Source organism: Mugil cephalus, chromosome 16 (assembly GCF_022458985.1).
Source record: "Mugil cephalus isolate CIBA_MC_2020 chromosome 16, CIBA_Mcephalus_1.1, whole genome shotgun sequence".
Taxonomy (NCBI): Eukaryota; Metazoa; Chordata; class Actinopteri; order Mugiliformes; family Mugilidae; genus Mugil; species Mugil cephalus.
In genome coordinates this window covers 1,534,578-1,557,121 of record NC_061785.1, presented here as the reverse complement: position 1 = coordinate 1,557,121, position 22,544 = coordinate 1,534,578, and the positions used below count along the sequence as shown (strand labels likewise).

The following is a 22,544-nucleotide window of genomic DNA, read 5'->3' as shown; positions in this document are numbered from 1 at the left end:
TTAGGAGGAAAAATGCTGAATGTTAATTTGACCAAAACCAAACTGTGACATTTAACGCAGTGATTCCCAACAACTACTTCATTTAGACTTTTATCCTCATAACTAGATTCTAGTTGGTGTAAAAACACGAAGTACGAAATCTTGTCAAATTTTACAGTTAAAATATGTTTAATATGACACACAAACTTAAGAAATTCTATCAATAGTAAAAAGCTATAATTAGTCAACTGAGGATGTTGGGACTTCATTATTTGGAATTCATTTGCACAAAGTTCAGACCTGAGAATTAACAGGTTTATATTTTGTTACATATTGGTGAATTTAATATAACGTTATTGAGTGTCCACATATGAGGGCATCATTTTTCCCAAAACCTACTTCATGTTCAAAGACGATGCTTAGTTTTTATAGTTCTAAGTTGTAGGTACTGATCCCAAATAAAGAGAAATGAAGAAATTAAAAAATGCATACCAAACAAAAGCTCTGGCCTCGAACTTCCTTTCAGTCGCTTAGAACTGAAGAAGCTACCCGGATGAAACTCGGATGTCCTGATCCACGGAGGCTCCACCATTTAACCTGAAGCAGGACCTGAAGGATCTGATATTCTGTTTGCTGCCGTCTGGTCACAGGTTCCTCTGTCCGTTCTCTAAGACCCGGAGGAGGACAGAGACCTTTTTCTTATTGCCCTTTATATTATTTTCCACAATTCATCTCACTCTTCTGTAACTGGCAGCAGGCCTGCCATTGTACATAATATGCTGTTTTTTGTCCACCCACTTTTATGATTTTATTCTTTTTGTGATTTTATTCCCTTACTTTTATTTTTATGTATCGCTCTTCGCCCTCCTAATTGCCCTTTGGGCATAAATAAAGTTTTTTCTGATTCAGCTTCTGATAACATCAAAGCTCATGTTCAGAGCACAATGTAAGGCAGGTCATAATGTTATGGCTGATTCTCATAATATTTCTAAGTTAGACACAGTGTATGAAATAAACATTATCAGTAAAGAGAGAATTCGGTTTTATTGAACTTTCTTTTAGTTGATGAACATGACAGGTTGTTATAATTCAACACTGGGTGGGTCAACTTTAAAAGTGTCAAACATTTTTGTCTTCATTTTTGTAGAAGTCGTGGGTAAATCGGGTCTGAAGAGGACGGATCAGAAGTATGGCGTGGGGTCTCTCTTGTTGGTCAGCTCCACGTGGACGTGTGAAGTGATTCTAGGGTAAACACTCTGCATGGGCAGCATGACGCCGATCCTCTGGCCCTTCATCACTGCTCCAGATGATTTGTCTGGCCTCACGTAGAACATCTTGAAACGCAAACCTTCAGGAGAAGAGACACAATCAGTTAATCAACGAGTCAAAGAATCAGAAAGAACAATGTTCAGCTCTGAGAGAGATGGACCGACCCCCTCCTTCCATTTCTAGGCCCTGGTCGATGGCGGCCTTGGCGGGGTCTCCGTAGACGATGAGTTTTCGACGGATGGTCCCGTCAAACGGAGCATAGACGACTGATCCGTCCCTGCAGATGACGTCCACACCGTCATGTGTTCTACCTCCTTGCCTAGAAATGTACATATACACAAGGTGACTCGCTTTATACAACGACTCCACCGCATTACTCTGACTACTGGTAGCCACAGCTTAAATTTAAAATAGCTACTCATCCGTCGCAATACTATATTTTCTATGATTTGGTTCTCTTTAGAATTTCCCGGCCTATCAATCACTTTCTCCCATCCAACATGGCGCTGTCTCCCTCGTCACATGATAATTGTGTCTGCAGAAGGTCAATGCTATGGACAAACCCATCATGATGTCACTCTTTAGATTCTCTCCATTTGTACTTGGAAGTCAGAATTTGTGAGTTACGAGTCTGAATTTTCAAATGGAATATCTGCTCTCTCTTCATCTCGTGGTATGATCCTCTGTCTCTTCTGTACTACGTATCCCAGAAGCCCCCAAATTACTCACAGTGACCTTTGACCCATTTACCAGCCGTTGGAAAAAACCTTTGACGTACACATACTCAATGAGTTAACGTAAACACGGATAACTTCATTAAGCTATTCTAATGTTAAGTTAATCATGATAAAAATAACAAAGCTGCTGTCTCACCGTCTGGCTCCATAGTTTCCATTTCCGTGTACGTCCGACGTCCTCCTGGTGTTGCTCGGGTTTCCTTCACAGATCTGACCGAACTTAACGCCTTCACACACCCACAACACAGCTGGAGACACACAATCACAGATATTATAAAAGCTCTAAAATTAAATAATTGATGTCACATTTGTCCTAATTACACACTAGAATGAAGCAGAACATTTATTAACTGGTGGCATACAAAGAAAAAGTATTCTGTAATTATTCCACTACGACCCAGGAGAAACACCTGCTAGAGTAAATATTCTAAATTAATATCTTGAAGATTTGCACAAATACATTGTCTTGATTTAACTGGAATTTACACAATAGATAAGATTTCTGTTTTTAAATCAAGTCGTTATTGTGACTTGTGTCCTCGTGTGGCAGGTGAGTCCCAGGGACCAGGTCCCCATAACGCCACAAACACAAGTAGTTTTCAAAAGTTCAAAATTATTTACAGTAGTCAGAGAAAATATAAAATATTATTGGATGTGAAGCTGGTGACCATTCTGCAGAAATCAGTGAATCAGTTTCTCACCCAGTAAAACGAGGACTCGTCTCATCTTTAGATCTTCTCGTTGGATCCAGATTAGGTCTGTTCTCAGTTCTCAGGTTTTATAGTTCAGCAGCTGGAAACAAACCCACTGTGGAAACTTTATTATTTCACAAGAGCAAATAAAGCAAAGAGGTGAATAAACAGTGTGTTGGTGCTTGGCCGGTGGCTTGGTGGAGAACCTTGACCAGATGTTTGTCAGCAAATATAAATCAATCCTGGACAACGGCTGAAATCAAGATGTGATGTTTATTGTTGAACAAACATGAAGCCGGAGATAAAAGACGTTACCTCACCTGGACCGACTGGGTCAACGTCTGAGCCAACAGGACAAAGAGCAGATGAAAGAACTCCAGGTCTTCAGCTCTAAACGTCTGATGGAGAGTTTAGGTTTTAATCAGGAACATCTGTGGGTGGAGTCCACCTGAAGGTCACACGACTAGAGTCTCCTAATTACAGCAGACGCACCAGAAAACAAGATGTAGGCCCATGTTTTAGATGTAGGCCCAGGTCAGTGGGGAGCTTATTCCAGAGTCTGGGTCCAGGGAACGTTGGGAAACACTCGTCTAAAGCAGGTTTTTTATTTTTTTTTCCGTTCAATCATCTTTCTGGGGTATTATATTTCGAAAAGGGAGCCTCAGCAGGCCTCAGCAGGTTAAACCTCAAACTTCCCTCGAGTCCCTTAGAACTGAAGAAACTGCTCGCATGAAACGTCTTCTCTAAACTCACGTCCAGTTCAACTCTCACCTTTAGATTTCTCGTAGCTACACAATGTAAGGCAGGTGGTCATAATGTTATGGCTGATCTGTGTATGTACTGACTTTATTGTAAGCTCCTAATACTCACTTCTAAGTTAAAAACAGTGTATGAATCTCATGAATGATAAGAAATGGACATCATTGAGAGAGAATTTGGTTTTATTGACCTTTCTTTTAGTTGATACAATCATTTTAAACATGCCAGGTTATTATAGTTTAACACTGGGTGGGTCAACTGGAAAAATGTCCAACATTTTTGTAGAAGTTGTGGGTAAATTAGGTCTGAAGAGGATGGATCAGGTTCTGTTGTGGAAGTTTTTTATTGCTCCACTCCACCTCTTCTTCCTCCTTCTTCTTTCAATGCAGGCATCCGCCCAGTACATGCTGTCTGCCCGTCTCTCTAAACCACCTGAGCATCTCATTCCCTGGCTCGTTTTCCTTCTCTGCTGTTTGCTTGTGTCTTTTGCATCATACAGTGGGGGAAATAAGTATTTGATCCCCTGCTGAATTTGTAAGTTTGCCCACTTCCATAGAAATGATCAGACTCTGGTTTTTATGGTTGTTTACTGGTTATGGGTATAGACAGAATATCAGTCGAAAATGCATAAAAAACACACAATCTAAAAGTTATAAATTGTTATGTATTTTATTAAGGGAAATAAGTATTTGATCCCCAACAATTCACTTAGAATTCAGGCTCCTACAGATTGGCTGGTGCGCATGTGGCACACTGCTGTGCCCAGTCAACTATTTACCAATACTCCTGATCTTAACTCGTCATGTATATAAAGCACACCTGCTCTAAGAATCAGTTTCTTACATTCCAACTTCTACAGCACCATGGGCAAGACCAAAGAGCTGTCAAAAGATGTCAGGGACAAGATTGTAGACCTGCACAAGGCTGGTATAGGTTACAAAACCATCAGCAAAAGGCTTGGTGAGAAGGTGACAATTATTGGTGCCATTATTCGCAAGTGGAAGACCCATAAAAGGGTCCTCCTTCAAGTTTCTTGGCTGCCTCTTGGAAACTCGGAGCTTCAGCTCCCTCCACAGGTTTTCGATCGGGTTAAGGTCTGGAGACTGACTAGGCCACTCCATGACCTTAATATGCTTCTTCTTGAGCCACTCCTTTGTTGTCCTGGCAGTATGTTTTGGGTCATTGTCATGTTGGAAAACCCACCCACGAGGCATCTTCAGTGTTCTTGCTGAGGAAAGAAGGTTTTTGTCCAAGATGTTACAGTACATGGCTGCATTCATTGGCCCCATAATGCGGTGAAGTTGCCCTGTACCCTTTGCTGAAAAACAGCCCCAAAACATGATGTTTCCACCTCCATGCTTAACCGTGGGTATGGTGTTCTTTGGGTCATACTCACGTTTTTTCATCCTCCAAACACGGCGGGTCGAGTTAATGCCAAATAGCTCAACTTTGGTTTCGTCAGACCACAGCACTTTCTCCCAAGCCTTCTCTGAGTCATTTAGATGTTCACTGGCAAACTTAAGGCGGGCCTGTACATGTGCCTTCTTGAGCAGGGGGACCTTGCGGGCACTGCAAGAGTTCAATCCATAACGGCGCAGTGTGTTGCCAACTGTTTTCTTGGTGACGGAGGTCCCAACTGCTTCCAGATCATTAACAAGCTCCTGCCGTGTTGTTTTAGGCTGCTCCCTCACCTTTCTCATCATCATCCTCACTCCATGAGGCGAGATTTTGCGGGGAGCTCCAGACCGAGGACAGTTGATGGTCCTTTTATGGGTCTTCCACTTGCGAATAATGGCACCAATAGTTGTCACCTTCTCACCAAGCCTTTTGCTGATGGTTTTGTAACCTATACCAGCCTTGTGCAGGTCTACAATCTTGTCCCTGACATCTTTTGACAGCTCTTTGGTCTTGCCCATGGTGCTGTAGAAGTTGGAATGTAAGAAACTGATTCTTAGAGCAGGTGTGCTTTATATACATGACGAGTTAAGATCAGGAGTATTGGTAATTAGTTGACTGAGCATAGCTGTGTGCCACATGCGCACCAGCCAATCTGTAGGAGCCTGAATTCTAAGTGAATTGTTGGGGATCAAATACTTATTTCCCTTAATAAAATACATAACAATTTATAACTTTTAGATTGTGTGTTTTTTATGCATTTTCGATTGATATTCTGTCTATACCCATAACCAGTAAACAACCATAAAAACCAGAGTCTGATCATTTCCATGGAAGTGGGCAAACTTACAAATTCAGCAGGGGATCAAATACTTATTTCCCCCACTGTATGTCTAATGTTAGCCTCCACCTCCTTACAGCATCAAAGGTCCCCCTCTCCAGCCAACGCAGAATGTTCATTTGTGCCACTTATTCATGCGACGTCTGATTTGTTTGCCATGGTCAGGATGCTGTCTTAACAGTAATTCTACCGGGGTCAGCAGCCCCTCACCCTCCACTATGCTAGCTCCCATAACTGCTTAGCATTTTCTTACTGTATAGTGATTTCTGACTGTCTCTCTGCTCATGTTCTTATCAGTACTAATATTTTGCCTGCAGTCGTGGCCTGTTGGTATCCTAGTGGGGTTGTGCTTTAAATCCTCAATCCCATCTTTGGCTAGAGTTCTGGTGATATATCCAAATTTACCTGTCTCCCACTCTACTTTTCTGAGAACAATTCGTATCTATCTCCAACCGTGGATCTACTGACCCCCTATTTCTTCCTGCTATAGTTAAGTTTTCAGGAATTCCCAGAAACGGCTGGAAGGGCAGTATCACTGCATGGGTGGGATTATTACACAGGCTTTCTAATATTGTTGCTAGCATATATGGTGCCCACAGGCTTTCTATCACAATCTCTTTTCTGAATAAAATGATTAGGGGTTAATACTTCCTCTCCACTCTCACTTCCCTCATTCATCACCTTTATTTTTTATTTATATGTACATTTCTATATATCTATCTACTTATATCTTAAATATGTAAGTACATACATGTGTCTATTTACATGCCAGCTGTGTTTGTTGCTCATTTCATTTCTCTATTTTTGTAAAGTCTTTTTTACGGAGGGACATGGGGAAAAAGAAAGAAAGAAAGAAAGAAAGAAAGAAAGAAAGAAAGAAAGAAAGAAAGAAAGAAAGAAAGAAAGAAAGAAAGAAAGAAAACGTTTCAGGAGCAGACCTGAAAGTTTCTTGTGTGCATTCCCATTTGAAAATGTCAGTACAGGAGTTAACATTATAGCATTATGAAGACATAGCTACTTTGCTTGCGACTCTTCATGATTATGTTGTGTCTGAAAGGCACTTAAATTTTTTTTGAAGTCACATAGTCTACTTTGGATCATGTTGTCAGTTTCATTGAAGAACAGTTGCAAACATCTGGCCAGCTCTGTGGACATAGGTGGATTACGTGGCAAGAAAGAAGACTGCAAAATGCTTTTATTGCAAGTCGGTCCCCATATCTTATGAAATATTGTCTCAATTCACCGTCTGTCGTAACATGACGATGTCGATCTGTAAAAAGACAGGCACGCGTCAAAAAAATTGAAACAGTAAACAAGGTAGAGAAAGCTAGCAATGCTGTACAATACATGTATTTCCATATTCATATGTTTAAAATTAACATTTATATTCACCTTATCATCTTTCAGTTGGTTAATGACACTATCAGGAATATTTTGGCCTTTAAGGAAAGAGGACAAGTCATCTTCTTCTGCCATACTTATCCCAGAGGCTGTTGCTTTGTCTCCTGTCCTTCCCCAACACTCACCGTTTCTTTCACCTGAACTCACCAGGGTGTCAACCACTTCACAAGACAAGTATGAAAATGCACAGACGTGAGAAAACAACAGGCGCTGGCTTTACTTCACATGTTAAGACAACAGCAGCAGTGCTGACTGTGCTGGCTCCTGCTCAAGATCCTCAAGATCCTGTTTGCATATGTAGCAGAGGAGACTATACTGGTTCCTGTGCAGGTGTAAAAATCCAGGGCCCACAAATGAATCGCAGGTCCTCTGAAGACTCTGACCGCTCGTGTGATGATTGGCCTTGTCATTGCAAACAAGTCTCTATTTCATTCTTCACCAGCAGCAGAGAATTTCCACAACACCTGACACCAACTATTGCCGTCGTAGGCAAGTTATATCACACTGCAGGTGATAAACTTCTGCCCGTTCAGACCGTTAATATTACTGTCCTACAGGCCTCTGGCATTCAGCCAGTGCTTATACAGACAATAACTCAACGCAGTATCCACAGACGTTACGTACGTTAGGTAAACACAAGGAATGATGTTTAGACACCGGCCTCTTCAACACAAGACAAAAATGACATACAACTGTATCTGTGTTCATTTCGTATATAAATATTACACAATAGTCCCCATACAACGCTATCCTCAGGTTCATTAGTCTCTCAAATACACTTCCTCAACATTAACCCTTTCATGTATGAATTATGAGAACCTTAGACACATTTTTTCTGTGTTTTTATTTCTCTTCAGCCATATAAAAAATTATGCAATTGAATTTTTTTTTTCATAAAGTTACAAAATTGTCCACTCCCATGATTAATTACAAATGTCTCCTAGTGTAAAATAAATATCCAGAAACTTTACGATTATATTAATTCTTAGATGTCACTTGATGCCAGAATTTATTTATTTTTTTTTGCCTTCTGTGGTGCCATGCGATTGAAGTATTTACACAAAAGTCCCAAGGTACTCAGCATTTCTGGCTCTCTGTTGGCAAACTTAAAAAAATATTTTAAAAATTGTACTGCCAATTGGTGGAAGTGTATGGAGTGATGCACAAGCATCCACTGTGTTGGCCGATATGCACTTACAACACCAAAATCCAAAAAAAATAAAAAACGCTTTTGAACAGCTGTCCACTATAGTGACCACCATGCATGAAAGGGTTAAGAGATTATCTGGAATTTATTGCCCTGTTCTTCCTAGCTATTCCTGATTTATTTCCAACCTAATTAGTCCTCCAGCAAATACCAGTGTGGTCTCGTGAATACACTTCCTCAACATCAAGACTATCAGGAATCTACTGTCCCGTTCTTTTTAGCTACCCCTGATTTACTGCCTGCAGCAAATACCAATGCCACTATCTGCCAGCATGCAACCACTCATTCACTCTTCCTGCACCATGGTCTTGCTGAGGCTTTAGAACAGATACAGACAGTGAAGACAGACAAAAACATTTAACACAATTTACACTCTGCTGTTCTGTTTGTCTCCCGTGCTTTAGTAATTTAAAAAGTTAGGTTCAGAAGGAGTGGAGCATATTTTTAAAGAGTTCAAACTCACGTGGGCGGACCACACTCTCCCCACAAACACCACTGTTCAAATTTGCAGATATGGGTTAGGGTTAGGGGTTTTTATTGCCCGTTTGTGTCGCCGTGCAGACTGTGGTGCCGCCTGGTGATGTCTCTCTCTCTCAGAACTGTATTACCTGCTGGCCTGTGCAGCCTTTCTTATACTGTTGGGCCTACCCAGGTTACGCCCTAAGTCACACCTCTATGCCATCTCCTTACATTTAACCAGTTACACCATTAGAAATCTTTTACATAACTGTTACTGGGCTTTGTAAGCCTCGTGAACGTTTTTCTGTACCATCTAGGGGCATCTCCACAGAGCTTCTTCTTCTTCTTCTTCCTCTTCTTCTTCTTCTTTTTAAGGGCCATCCTGGTTTACTTTACACCAATAGTTTCAAAATCCCCTCTGGTCTCATTTTCTTTCAAAGTTATTCTCATTTGTTTTAACATCCTTATTTCTTAACCTTCTCTTAAGGTTACTTTTAGAAAATAATAACGGTGAACACACTTTACCATAATATGTGCTCGTGCATTAAATCACATAAGGTCTTGTGGAGTATACATGAGATATAATCAATACAATGTTTTCACACATTAAGTCAACAAATTTCTGCTTAATGCTCATTGTGTAATATAAAACATTATAATCATCTCTTTGCATTGCACTCAACTTTCTCCAGCACGACACAGGCCTTAACATTACATCACAGTTCCTCAGAGGATGGATCAGAAGTATGGTGTGGGGTCTCTCTTGTTGGTCAGTTCCACATGGACGTGTGAAGTGATTCCAGGGTAAACTCTCTGCATGGGCAGCATGACGCCGATCCTCTGGCCCTTCGTCACTGCTCCAGATGATTTGTCCGGCCTCACGCTGATCATCTTGAGACGCAAACCTTCAGGACAAGAGACACAATCAGTTAATCAACGAGTCAAATAATCAGAAAGAACAATGTTCAGCTCTGGGAGAGTTGGACCGACCCCCTCCTTCCATTTCTAGGCCCTGGCTGATGGCGGCCTTGGCGGGGTCTCCGTAGATGGTGAGAGATCGAAGGATGGTCCCGTCAAACGGAGCGTAGACGACTGATCCGTCCCTGCAGATGACGTCCACACCATCATGTGTTCTACCTCCTTCCCTAGAAATGTACATACACACAAGGTGACTTGCTTCATACGACGACTCCACCGCATTACTCTGACTACTGGTAGCCACAGCTTAAATTTAAAATAGCTACTCATCCGTCGCAAAGTTATTATTATTATTATTATTATTATTATTTTTATTATTAATGATAACAATAATATTAACAATAATAATAAAGCTGCTCTCTCACCGTCTGGCTCCATAGTGTCCCTGTCCATGGACGTCTGACGTCCTCCTGGTGTTGCTCGGGTTTCCTTCACAGATCTGACCGAACTTAACGCCTTCACACACCCACAACACAGCTGGAGACACACAATCATAGATAGTATAAAAGCATTAAAATTAAATAATTTAACTTCCAGTCTGAAGTCTGTAATTAATCCACTAAAACTCAGGAGAAATTTAAACTCTGGCTACAGTAAATATTCTAAATTAATATCTCGAAGAATTGCATAAATAATTCATTATTAATTAAATTAAATAAAAATTAAAATTAAATTGTTAATTAAATCATTAATAAATTATTTAATTTGAATTCACTCAATAGATTAGATTTCAACGTTATCGTGACTTGTGTCCTCGTGTGGCAGGTGAGTCCCAGGGACCAGGTCCCCACAACGTCACAAACACAAGTAGTTTTAAAAAGTTTGTGAATTAAACTCAAAATTATTCACAGTAGTCAGAGAAAATATGAAATATTATTGGATGTGAAGCTGGTGACCACTCTGCAGAAATCAGTGAATCAGTTTCTCACCCAGTAAAACAAGGACACGTCTCATCTTCAGATCTTCTCGTTGGATCCAGGTGAGGTCTGTTCTCAGTTCTCAGGTTTTATAGCTCAGCAGCTGGAAACGAACCCACTGTGGAAACTTTATTATTTCACAAGAGCAAATAAAGCAAAGAGGTGAATAAACAGTGTTGTGTTGCTTGACCGGTGACTTGGTGGAGAACCTTGACCAGATGTTTACCAGCAAATATAAGTAAATCCTGGAGCTGGAGACTACAGACGTTAATTACGCAGACGCACCAGAAAACAAGTACATGAGTAAAAACTGTGAAATAAAAAAGTATAATTTAAAAAAAAGGGATACACAGAAAGAATACATAACTTACATTATTTCCGTTTTAATTAGTATCTGATTCTGAACGATGTTCAGCCATAGCCACGATCGTAGACGCTGGTCTTAAACATAATAATAATAATAATAATAACACCATATTCATATTTATTTTTCATTGAAACTTGGTAGGAAACATAAAATATATATGTACAAATAATTCAGCGCGGCTTCCATGTGAACAGGAGTGCCGCATCGACCCGGGTTTTTTGCTATGATGCTGATATATCTGCCGGTTACATTCTGACTCGACAGCCTGACAGACTGTATCATGGTAGAAGCTTCAGCCCAAAAACAAGTTTTGGTCTACTCCCATTTAGACTGATCTCCGGAGGGCAGAGATTTTTGTACATTTTATATTTCAATCAGACAAATCAAATGTGTTGTCACACGATCGTTAATGGAAGCTAATAGGTGAACGGCGACTGTGTTTAGATACAGCTTGTATAGTGATCTCCCACACTTTAACTGTCATGGCAGCGCTCGGCATCCGAGGAAAAGAGGAGATTTGGTGGCAGATATCAGGCTCTGTGCAGGACACAGGACACAGTGATTAATTCTAATATCAGCAGCCTCTTGAAAGAGCGAGGGTTTGACCGGTCCATTCTTCAGGTCATCAACAAACTGCAACTTTATCTGCAAAGCCCTTTATTTATCCGCTACACCTTAAAGGCCGGTCAGTGAAAATATTGTCTGACATTAAACCGGTCCGTGGTGCAAAAAGCGTTGGGGACCGCTGGTCTAAAGCAGTTTTTTTTCTTTTCTTTTTTTCTATTCAATCGTCTTTCTGGGGTATCTTATTTCGAAAAGGGACCCGCATCACTCTCTCCAAAAACAGAGTTGTCTGGAATGGTTCTTTGGAAAGGACAAACAAACCAAGGATGAGACAGCAGCAGCGTCCCAGACTGACAGCAACATGAAAGATGCATTTAAAAGAAAATACCAGGATTCCTTCCTAAGCTCCACGTCCACTCTGCTCAATGAAGCCATGAAGTCTGAGCTACTCTGAGAAAAGACCTGTTATTGTTGGGGAATAATCAATTCTGCTGCTTCTTAGGACATTTAAAGTGAACTTTTGTCAAGTCCCACTTTAGACTGGCAGAGCAACAAGAAGAACTGATGAAATAATGGAGGACGTGTGGGATAATTCAGGTGGACAAATCTACTGATGTTGACAACAAAGCATTAATGAGAAATAAAACATGTAGCTTACTGCAGGATAGTTGCACCAGGTTCTGGTTGTTATCAGAATCAAGTCAGACCAGTTTCTGAGTTTTGTATTTAACCTCCTGAGACCCTGCATCCTCTTATGGGGAAATAAAATTTTAGGTTTGTGGGAACTATTCTGCTTCATTTAGACTTTTATCCTCATAACTAGATTCTAGTTGGTGTAAAGACATGATAGTGGTCATTACAGTGGATTCATTCTGCAGCCGATCATGTAACAAAAGTGGATAAAACCTCATCAAATGTTACAGTTTTAACTTGTTTATTTATGATTATTAACTTTTCTAGTTTAATATGATACACAAACTTAACAAATTCTATCAATAGTAAGAAGCTATAATTAGAAAGTACTCAGTTGAAGATGTGGGGACTTCATTATTTGTAATTCTGTCTTTGCACAATGATCAGACATGAGAATTAACAGTTTTATATTTTGTGACATATTAATGACTTTATAACTTTATTGAGTGAAATAATCCCTGTGTCCACACTTTCCACACCTTAATTTGTTTTCCAAAAACTATATCATACTACTTCAAAGACAATGCTTAGTTTTTACAGTTCTTACGTCCTAATTATTCCAAATAAAGTGAAATGGAGAAATAAAACAATGCATTACAAACAAAAGTCCAGGCCTCAGCAGGTTAAACTAAGACTAAGACTAAACTAAGACTAAATAAGACATAAACATCATTAAGAGAGGTTTTGTTTTTGTTTTTTTAACTTTCTTTTAGTTGATACAATCATTTTAAACATGCCAGGTTATTATAATTCAACACTGGGTAGGTCAACTGGAAAAGTGTCGAACACCTTTGTAGAAGTTGTGGGTAAATGAGGTCTTAAGAGGATGGATCGGCTTCCTCAGAGGATGGATCAGAAGTATGGTGTGGGGTCTCTCTTGTTGGTCAGTTCCACGTGGACGTGTGAAGTGATTCCAGGGTAAACTCTCTGCATGGGCAGCATGACACCGATCCTCTGGCCCTTCCTCACCGCTCCAGATGATTTGTCTGGCCTCACGTAGAACATCTTGAAACGCAAACCTTCAGGACAAGAGACACAATCAGTTAATCAACGAGTCAAAGAATCAGAAAGAACAATGTTCAGCTCTGGGAGAGTTGGACCGACCCCCTCCTTCCATTTCTAGGCCCTGGTCGATGGCGGCCTTGGCGGGGACTCCGTAGACAATGAGTTTTCGACGGATGGTCCCGTCAAACGGAGCATAGACGACTGATCCGTCCCTGCAGACGATGTCCACACCATCATGTGTTCTACCTCCTTGCCTAGAAATGTACATATACACAAGGTGACTCGCTTTATACAACGACTCCACCGCATTACTCTGACTACTGGTAGTCATAGCTTAGCTTTACAATTTCCCATCCAATGTTTCTGCTATCCAACATGGCGCTGCCTCCCTCCCTGACTTGTCTGGAAAAGGTCAATACTACGGACCAGGTGTCGGCAACCCGCAGCTCTTTGGTCCCTCTTCCGGGGCTCTCTGTGTGGACTAAGGACTATTACACGCTAACTGTCTCAGAATAGCAGAAACTATTCCCTCAGTAGTGAACATGCAAGAGCTACACAACAACTGAATGACACTGAATGCCACACCACTCACACTCATGGTTGTAACATCAACCAAAAACACTGAACTCCCACAGAGCATTGCAGCACATATACTCCTTGCTATTGAGTATTTTAAATTTTTTTTGTTTTAGTTCGTTTTTAAATATAATTCTAAATTTAAATTTATGCTGATCTTGTAACATTAAAATAAAATGTGCTTAATTTTTCATAGCTCAAAATATACATCATAACAGCAGGTCCAGCCCGCTATTTATTGAACATTTTGACCCCAGTTCAGACAACCATGGATAAAGCTTGCATCACTTCCCGATTCCGGTCTGCTGCTGTGTGTGCTTGCACTGTTTTAGTTCTGTTAAAATTTGGTTACATGTTTCCTTCAGCTTGATGTTTGTATCAATGACAGAAGTTAGTTTATCTAGTTTCTCCTGTTCTTCTTCTCTCTCTATCTTCTCTGGTTCTACCCGGCTGGTCTTCAGCAGATGGTTCCTCCATATGAGCTGGTTCTGCTCCAGGTTTCTTCCTGTTAAAGGGAGTTTTTCCCTCAGGCTGCTCTGGAGGTTTCAGGCTGGTTTTTGTGAAGCGTCTTGAGACGATTTGTATTGTTATTGGCGCTATATAAATAAAACTGAATTGAACTGAAAAGAAATAAATTTTGAAGAAAACAGAACATTCACTGCTTCATGGGCAGATTCATTTGCTTTCACCCCTGAGTTGAAATAGAGGTAAAAAAAAAAAAAAAAAACTGTGTATGCAGTGTTACGTTCAACCTGCTTTTTTCAGAGTTCAAAATGTCTTTGTATGCATAAATAAAATTTCATTTTAACCCACAATAAGCACAGTTAGCTTACAGTTATCACAGTCAGCCTGCATTTAGTACAGTTGACCTGATTTAGCACACTTAACCTACATTTAGTACAGTTGACCTACATTTAGTACACTTAACCCACATTCAGCACAGTTAACCTAGATTAAATACAGTTAACCTACATTTAGTACACTTAACCCACATTTAGCACAGTTAGCACAGTTAGCCTGTGTGTGAAAGTAATGCGTGCCAACACACGCATGTGTGTGCGTCCTACAACTTTTCTTGTGTGTATCTGTAACTATAATGCCATAAAGTTACCTGTGTGCTTGTGTGTGTTGTGTGTGGCACAAATTCACACACCTGCCTTCACTCTAAGTAACGAGGTCACGCACTCTAAAATGAATATCAACAGATTTTCATGGTCATTGAAAAGTGATTGATCAAAAACTAAGACTAAGACTAAAGGAGGATTAATACACCAATACACAAGGCTTGTGTCTATGTTTTAAAGTTTAAATGAAGTCTCTAGGTGAAAGTATGTCTGAGCAGTAGACCTTTGACCTTGTTTTTTTTTCGGCAGTCCCATTCATTTTCAATGGGAAATTTGTCGTTAAGAAAAGTAATAGCACAACGATCCCGATCAAGCCATACATTTTGATATAACTTGCCCTACAATCTCCTAGCCTCTACAGCAGCATGGAAACTCAGCGTTGTCCCGTAGCCCTAATAATAAACTGCTGTCTCACCGTCTGGCTCCATAGTTTCCATTTCCGTAGCTGTCCGACGTCCTCCTGGTGTTTCTCGGGTTTCCTTCACAGATCTGACCGAACTTAACACCTTCACACACCCACAACACAGCTGGAGACACACAATCACAGATATTATAAAAGATATTAACTTCCAGTCTGAACCACTACGACACAGGAGGAACTTTAACTCCTGCTACAGTAAATATTCTAAGATATATTCTATTCTAGATTCTAGATTGGATTTCTATTTTTAAATCAAGTCGTTATCGTGACTTGTGTCCTCGTGTGGCAGGTGAGTCCCAGGGACCAGGTCCCCACAACGTCTCAAAAAAGAAAGTATTTATCGAACGTTTCTAAATTAAACTCAAAATTATTCACAGCAGCCAGATAAAATCATCTAAAATATTATTGGATGTGAAGCTGGTGACAACTCTGCAGAAATCAGTGAATCAGTTTCTCACCCAGTAAAACGAGGACACGTCTCATCTTCAGATCTTCTCGTTGGATCCAGGTGAGGTCTGTTCTCAGTTTTTATTATTTCACAAGTTTGGAGAAAACGTTGGGATCAGAACCAGGAGGTGACGAAACCTGTGAAGCTGATTGTGTCTGATCTGCTCGGTGGAGAACTTTGACCAGATATTTACTGGGACAAAGGTAATCAGGATGTGACGTTGACACGAACAAACAAACTTCTGGAGCTGCAGAGAGATATGACACACGGGTCTTACCTGAGAATTACCAGAGATTAATAAAAACGTTTTCATCTACAAGTATCTTGATGAAAACGTATGAAACAAAAATGACAATTCTGACCAAATTCTGTGTTTAATTTTTATTTAAATGAAACTAAATTTAAAAAATACACGATTTCAAACACGTCTGTTGTCTCTGTACAAATAAAACCAGACAAAGAGCTAAATCTCTACAAACATTATCCAAGAGGACGTCTGTAAAACTCGACTATGATCCAACAAAAACCTCTGTTACCGTCTCTGAGAGGAGTCAAAACATTTCACCTGAAAACATCAGCAGCTCGTTTATTTAATCCTGAAAATATCTCGATATGGAAGCAGAGAAAGGCCAAAATTATCAGGAGCAACTTAAGACTGGACTAAATTTGATGAGTTTAAGTTTTTTTTTAAACTTTAACACTCAGTGTGAATGACAGAAATCACTCATCACAGCTTCTCATTTACAATCGTAGATAAAGTTACGCAAAACATTTTACTGAGAAATAACTGCTTCAATCTAAATTTAATAAAATATAGAAAATATTTACATTACCAGTCAAAACTTTATTATTTTATGTCTAGATTAACCGTTATTTATATATCCACACTCAGATGGTTTCCTGGTGAAACGGTCAGTTCAGAGTCAGGCCCTCGCTGACGGGCATGTTGATGTGGGCGGTGAGCAGCGGCGAGCTCTTCCCTTCGTGGAGGACGAACACCTTGATGATGTCTGAGATCCCTTTATCGCTGGTACATTCGACGAAGGTCTCCACCGGGTAGATGAGTCCGGGCACCAGCAGCGGGATCCTCATGTACGGGTTCCTCATCCTGTACAGGCTCTCGTCGTACAGGAAGCTGATGGCCAGGTCCATGACGGGACGACACGCCGCCGTGTTCTGGACGTTCAGGGTCAGTTTGAAGGAGGGACCCAGGCCCTGGACCACGGCGTTCATCTTGAGGGGCTCGCTGAGGCTGGAGGACATGGGCGTCAGGCTGGACTCCAGCGCCTTGACGTAGGCTTTGGCGGCGGCGAGTCTGAGGCGGCTCAGGTCCATCTGGAAGGCGCGGTGCATGGCCAGGCCGTTCTCGCGCTCCCTCAGCGTCTGGTCCACGTACAGCTTGGTCTTCTTGGGCACGTTGAGGCGGACGCTCTGGGCCAGAGGTGGACCGGGGGCACTGTCCTTGTCCTCGAACGCCGCCGTCCTCTTCAGGATCTTCACCATCAGACCGCCGCCCTTCGTGGTCATGATGAGGGTTCCGTCCTCGCGGCCGTAGCGACCGAAGCAGATGCTGGTGACCACGTCCGGGGTCTTGATGGAGCTCAGCAGGTTCTTGTCCCGGTACAGCTGCACCTCACAGTTAGCCAGACCCACCAGAACCGCCTGGAAGCCCCTGGTAGGGAGGTCCATGGCAGCCATGGTGGTGATGGGGGCGGTGAGGACCGTCTTCCACAGCTTCTTCCCCTGAAGACACAACAAAAACCCTTTAATTCCCTCTTCAGTGTTTCTGTTGCTCTAGAAACTGAAGAGTTGAAGAAAGAGATTCACAAAAAGTGACTAAATGTTAAAAATACACAAGACGTCTGTTGTCCAGACAAATAAAACCAGACAAAGAGCTAAATCTCTGCAAACATTATCTGACAGGACGTCTCTGTTCACGTCTTCATTAAAGTCTCTTTAATGAGAGTTAAAACATTCACGTCGACCTTTTTGACCTGAAAACATCAGCAGCTCGTTTTAATTTAATCCCGAAAATATCTTTGAATGGAAGAGGAGAAAGGCCAAAAAGTAACTCTCATTGTGAATGACAGAAATCACTCATCACAGCTTCAATCATAGATGAAGTTAAACAAAATGATTTACTGAGAAATAAATGCTTCAATCTGAATTTAATACAACATATAATTATATAAAATATTAATTTATGTTATTTGACGTCTAAATTAATCACAAAGAGGAGAAACTACTTTTGTTTGTTTATATATTCACATTTAGATGATGTCTGTTCATGACCTCACTGGCTTTTCTCTGTTGATTTAAATCAGACTCAGGAAGACGACTCTAAGTTTATGTGCGTTTATGTGTTGGGTTTATGTGTTGGGTTTATGTATTAATTTGTATGTATAAATTTGCTTCACTGAAGAAGGATTGATCATTTAATGAACACAGAAAGGTCAGATTTTGACAAGACAAAAGTTTTGTCGCCTACAGAGAATAATGTGAAAATTAATCAAATAATTTACTTCAAATACATAAACATAACATCAGTGAATTAAGTAGTGGTGCTGTGAGATCTATATTTAATATCTTGTATGACTGCATCCATGCGGTTCGACAATGATCCATATAATTTATTGATGAAGTCATCAGGAATAGCAAAGAAAACAGGGTTACATGCCTCTCAGAGTTCATCAAGATTCTTTGGCTTGGTCTTCCATGCTTCCTCTTTCATTCTGCCCCAGACCTGCTCAATGATGTTCATGTCTGGTGGCTTATGTGTGTTTATCTGGGTTTATGTGTGTTCATGTGTTGTGAGCTCCTCTCAGCTCCAGATCGACCCTTCGTCCTGGATGTTTTTACCTTCTGAGTGAAGCCCTGCAGACTCTCGTCGGTGCAGCCCACCACCACGTTCTTCCCGACTCTCACCAGACCGACCGGGTGAGACGCCAGCTCGATGACGTACTTGGGTTTGTCCGACTCCCTGAAGATCAAAAGAAAAAAACTCTTTTCTTTCTTGTTTTTCATTCTTAAAATTAAAAGTAAAGAGTTTTTGTTTCAGGTTTTAAAAGCAAACTCCTGCACATTTGAAATTTCTAAATTCCACAGTTTTTCCAGACTTCTTAGAAAAAAAAAATCTAATTTATGACATTTGAGTAAATAGTTGTGAATCATGTAAAGAAATTGTGGAATTTTTTTCATAAGGACGTTTCAAATCAGATTCTGATTAATAAGTAACTGAATTCAAAAACCAAGTGAATAAATCATAATTTAAACAATGAAAATAAAAGAAAGCGTTGATAATAATCTGAACGTCCTCTGACCTGCGTAGGATGTAGATGTTGCCGTTGCGACACGCCACCGTGATACGAAACTCCACGTCGAACTGACCCGTCACGTCCATCATGGTGGGAGCAGCCGGCAGAGACATCTTCAACAGGCAGAGACACACTTAGACATTCACAGAGTCGCCTTAGCTTCCAGGACAGTTTGTGGACTGAGTCCAGGAGACACTTTCACCCCATAATGATTTTAAACCACCACCTAAATCTAAGAAAATGTGCAACCGCTCAAATTTATTGAATGAAAAGATTGTGCAGTTTGAACCTGAGAATGAAAACACAAAAAAATAAATAATGTAAAGATGAACTAAAATAGAGAGGGGTCGTAGCACCTGATGGGTGGTTTATATTTATGCCTGAGATAAGGGAGGAGTTCAGCATCAAAGGGGACGTTCCTCTGTCCCTGCCTGCCGCGCTGCCACATCACTAAGTTTGTTGAACTTTTCTTCTGGTTTGATTATCTAGTGTGGAGCCAACACTTCACCACACAAAAGGTTTTTCTAAAGGTTTTTATCCTCCTTTGTCTTGAATAGAAGAAAATCCACAACTCATATAATCTGGGTTTCACTTAATGAACAGATGTAAGCAAACGTTGTGGATCTTCATGGTTAAAATCAGGTCCATCCTGTCGATTACCTCTTCAGTAACTAATCTAATCTAAACTGAGGCCGGTTTGTCCTGGGGGGGGGGCAGGTTCACCTTGGAGAGGATGATGAAGGCTTCAGGGTCGAGGACGAAGACGTCGCTGCTCTCGGTTCCGATCACCAAACAGCTGACGCCGTCCTCGTCGGCCGTGCTCTTCTTCAGAGTCCCAATGCAGGTGATGACCGTCTGGAAGGACAAGAGAGACATCTGAGACATCTGAGACATCTGAGACATCTGAGACATCTGAGATCACAGCGATAACAATAAAATATCAGCCCTGTACGATACAAGATGATAAGAGACTGAATCTTTGATGTCTGGTTTGATAAAATAAATAAAACCCACTTCAGACCCAGGACCAGACAGACATGAGCCCAGATTACTGACTATTATTTCATTTTTTAAGGACATCTTATTAAATGTAAATATTCTCCTATTTTCCTTGTTCTTCTTTGCACCAAAACAAATAGAAAAGTCTGTAGTTGTCGTTACTTGTAGTTTTTTTATCCCGTTGTGTTACTGGTCCGACTCATTTGAGATCAAACTGGGCTGAATGTGGCCCCCGGACTAAACTGAGTTTGACTCTTCTATTGTAACGTGAACGTAACAGATTCACCGTCAGCGATCTTGTCTCCTGGTCGTCACGGTGACCGTTACCTGCCGCTTGATTGGCTGCTGCTTGTGCAGCTGGACGAACTCGTCCATGTGGTCGGTCTCCAGGGACAAGAACCGGAGAGAGCGGACGGACAGCGGGACGTCGGCCTTCTTCCTGATGCTCTCCAGCATCTCCTTCAGGGACAGAGGGTCGATCTGGCCCTCCCTCACCTGCTGCCACACATCCTGACCAATCAGAGCACAGGAACACGTCACAGGTACAGACACAGGTAGATGACTGGTTTCATGTGTTATTCCACTGCTTGTCCACTTTTAGCTTCATCAAAACCACTAAAAAGTTACTGAGTCGTGCGTGAAAGTCAGAAACAAATCTTATTTCGCAGTAGTTTTAATAGATTTAAATGGATAATGAAACCAGACTTAAACCAGACCTGCTCCAGCGTGTTGACCTCCAGACCAGGCAGGGTGAACTTGAAGTACGGCCGCAGGTTTTTGTAGACGTAGATGCACGGTCCGGACGCCACGGCGACAGCGGGGATGCGGGGCTCGTGCAGGTCCATGAAGAAGGCCACGAGGCCGGCGGGCAGGTCCAGCAGGGTGCTCTCGCTCATCAGCGCCGTGCCCCGGTACACCTTCAGCTTCATGCCGGACGCGCCGGAGCCCAGGTCCCCCACCACCAGCCGGCTCTCCCCGTCCCCGCTCAGGTCCGCCAGGTCCACGCAGGACGAGAAGGTGTAGAGACCGGCCACCGGGTCGTAGTGGGCGTCCAGCCACTTCCCCCCGTCACCGCTGGACTCCAGGGAGGACATGATGGAAGGACGGGCTGGATGCTGGATGGAGAGTTTATTTCCAGGGAGACGTCTGAAAGGTAGAACAAAGGTCAGATCAGGTCTGTTTTATTCTATCAATCTGTTACGTAGTGTGAGTGCTGAGGGTGGCAGAGTGGACCTCTCCTTCACAGACTGCTGTGCATACTTATAGTTATATTTATTCCCCAGTCCTCCTCCAACATAGTTACCATTTGCACTATTTAATTTGTGTTAAATGCCATTTTATCGTGTATAGCTGCTATAGTTTTTTGTCTTTATGCTGCTATTGTTTCTATTGTATTATTTATACATGACATAAGGATCATACATCAGAATAAAATACTGCAAAGTTCACAGTTCAGTTTAATACTTTCTACATACCACATTCAGTTACTATTAATGCATTTATTTTTATGATCCTTCACTGTTACTGAAGTCACATGACAATTTCTCTCAGATCACATCTAAATGATCGGTTTGTATTTTATCTTTGATCTTTAACTAGGGCACTTAAATTATGTTTAATTTTATTATATAATATGTTACCTTTGGTGTTGGTATTAATAAATAATTAAATTAAATAATAAAAATAATCGTTGCCCCCAGTCAGATTACATATCATGCATTAGGATAAATACCGTAAAGTTATTTTTTAATACTTTGCTTTCAGTTACTATGCATGCATTTATTTTATTTACAGGATATTTTCCTCCGTTATTTTTAAATACTTTAACTTTAGTAGTATTTTAATTGCAGGGACTACAGGTGATCAAGTTTCTTCTGTATTATATATTATTTTTCTTCATTTAACTAGCCCTGCTATCAGTAGCATTATGATCCGTTAGCTGTTAGCTCACCGTTGTCAAGGAAACCGGGTTGCTGCGTCTCCTCGCAGCTGACGTCTTCCGCCTTTAACTACACTTTATTTATCAGACGGCTGCGACAACTCCTCAGCAAAAAAAACACTGACACAAATATACGAACGGATGTACAAAACGCATTTAATTAGAAGCTAGCAACTGTCTCTGAAGCTCTAATCCATAAATCCGCTTCCACTTCTCCTCCTTCTCTACGCTGCAACATTAGTCCCCTACTGATGACGTCAATTCCCCCCGCCGGTGTTTACATTCCTATGCTACGTTTACAGTAAAATAAATAAATAAATAAATAAAAACAAATAAAGATACGTTTACAATGAAGTGATCTGCATTAATGTAATACAATTATTTATAGTTTGATTTTAGGTTATTTTGTTTTTTTTAACAAAGGTTCTCGCGGGATTGCAGCCAAAGACGTGAATTTGAT

At 41.0% G+C, this 22,544-nt stretch overlaps 4 protein-coding genes and 1 long non-coding RNA gene across 5 annotated transcripts; 1 reads left to right on the top strand and 4 right to left on the bottom strand.

Annotated features, from left to right (window-relative positions):
- Nucleotides 1–1,004: 1,004 nt before the first annotated feature.
- On the bottom strand, nt 1,005–2,810 carry LOC125022927 (myeloid protein 1-like). Its single transcript, XM_047609930.1, has 4 exons — nt 2,687–2,810; nt 2,122–2,233; nt 1,413–1,567; nt 1,005–1,327 (listed from the first exon to the last, which is right to left on the bottom strand). The coding sequence occupies exons 1-4, from the start codon at nt 2,709–2,711 to the stop codon at nt 1,161–1,163; spliced, it is 459 nt and encodes a 152-aa protein (XP_047465886.1). The 5' UTR covers nt 2,712–2,810; the 3' UTR covers nt 1,005–1,160.
- Nucleotides 2,811–3,611: 801 nt separating this feature from the next.
- On the top strand, nt 3,612–9,623 carry LOC125022930. The gene is made up of 2 exons (XR_007114505.1): nt 3,612–3,759; nt 9,482–9,623. It is a non-coding gene; the product is annotated as an uncharacterized LOC125022930 (long non-coding RNA).
- Nucleotides 9,472–10,787, bottom strand: LOC125022929 (myeloid protein 1-like). Its single transcript, XM_047609932.1, has 4 exons — nt 10,647–10,787; nt 10,083–10,194; nt 9,730–9,884; nt 9,472–9,644 (listed from the first exon to the last, which is right to left on the bottom strand). The coding sequence occupies exons 1-4, from the start codon at nt 10,669–10,671 to the stop codon at nt 9,478–9,480; spliced, it is 459 nt and encodes a 152-aa protein (XP_047465888.1). The 5' UTR covers nt 10,672–10,787; the 3' UTR covers nt 9,472–9,477.
- A 1,695-nt stretch (nt 10,788–12,482) lies between these two features.
- Nucleotides 12,483–15,999, bottom strand: LOC125022928 (myeloid protein 1-like). Its single transcript, XM_047609931.1, has 4 exons — nt 15,843–15,999; nt 15,379–15,490; nt 13,363–13,517; nt 12,483–13,277 (listed from the first exon to the last, which is right to left on the bottom strand). Exons 1-4 carry the CDS (start codon nt 15,865–15,867, stop codon nt 13,111–13,113), a joined length of 459 nt encoding a protein of 152 aa, XP_047465887.1. The 5' UTR covers nt 15,868–15,999; the 3' UTR covers nt 12,483–13,110.
- A 199-nt stretch (nt 16,000–16,198) lies between these two features.
- Nucleotides 16,199–22,325, bottom strand: bbs1 (Bardet-Biedl syndrome 1). The gene is made up of 7 exons (XM_047608297.1): nt 22,097–22,325; nt 20,862–21,291; nt 20,473–20,655; nt 19,870–20,001; nt 19,153–19,259; nt 18,692–18,812; nt 16,199–17,575 (listed from the first exon to the last, which is right to left on the bottom strand). Exons 2-7 carry the CDS (start codon nt 21,237–21,239, stop codon nt 16,745–16,747), a joined length of 1,752 nt encoding a protein of 583 aa, XP_047464253.1. The 5' UTR covers nt 21,240–21,291; nt 22,097–22,325; the 3' UTR covers nt 16,199–16,744.
- Nucleotides 22,326–22,544: the final 219 nt, after the last annotated feature.

Coding starts and splice junctions, on each gene's coding strand:
- bbs1 (XM_047608297.1), bottom strand. CDS start 21,239: ATGTCCTCCCTGGAGTCCAGCGGTGACGGGGGGAAGTGGCTGGACGCC. Junction 20,002..20,472: donor AGCAGCCAATCAAGCGGCAG/GTAACGGTCACC, acceptor TTGTCCTTCCAG/ACGGTCATCACCTGCATTGG. Junction 18,813..19,152: donor AACATCTACATCCTACGCAG/GTCAGAGGACGT, acceptor TTTGATCTTCAG/GGAGTCGGACAAACCCAAGT.
- LOC125022929 (XM_047609932.1), bottom strand. CDS start 10,671: ATGAGACGTGTCCTTGTTTTACTGG. Junction 10,195..10,646: donor ACGTGTCCTTGTTTTACTGG/GTGAGAAACTGA, acceptor GTGTGTCTCCAG/CTGTGTTGTGGGTGTGTGAA. Junction 9,645..9,729: donor CCTAGAAATGGAAGGAGGGG/GTCGGTCCAACT, acceptor CTTGTCCTGAAG/GTTTGCGTCTCAAGATGATC.
- LOC125022927 (XM_047609930.1), bottom strand. CDS start 2,711: ATGAGACGAGTCCTCGTTTTACTGG. Junction 2,234..2,686: donor ACGAGTCCTCGTTTTACTGG/GTGAGAAACTGA, acceptor GTGTGTCTCCAG/CTGTGTTGTGGGTGTGTGAA. Junction 1,568..2,121: donor GGAAACTATGGAGCCAGACG/GTGAGACAGCAG, acceptor GTACATTTCTAG/GCAAGGAGGTAGAACACATG.
- LOC125022928 (XM_047609931.1), bottom strand. CDS start 15,867: ATGAGACGTGTCCTCGTTTTACTGG. Junction 15,491..15,842: donor ACGTGTCCTCGTTTTACTGG/GTGAGAAACTGA, acceptor GTGTGTCTCCAG/CTGTGTTGTGGGTGTGTGAA. Junction 13,518..15,378: donor GGAAACTATGGAGCCAGACG/GTGAGACAGCAG, acceptor GTACATTTCTAG/GCAAGGAGGTAGAACACATG.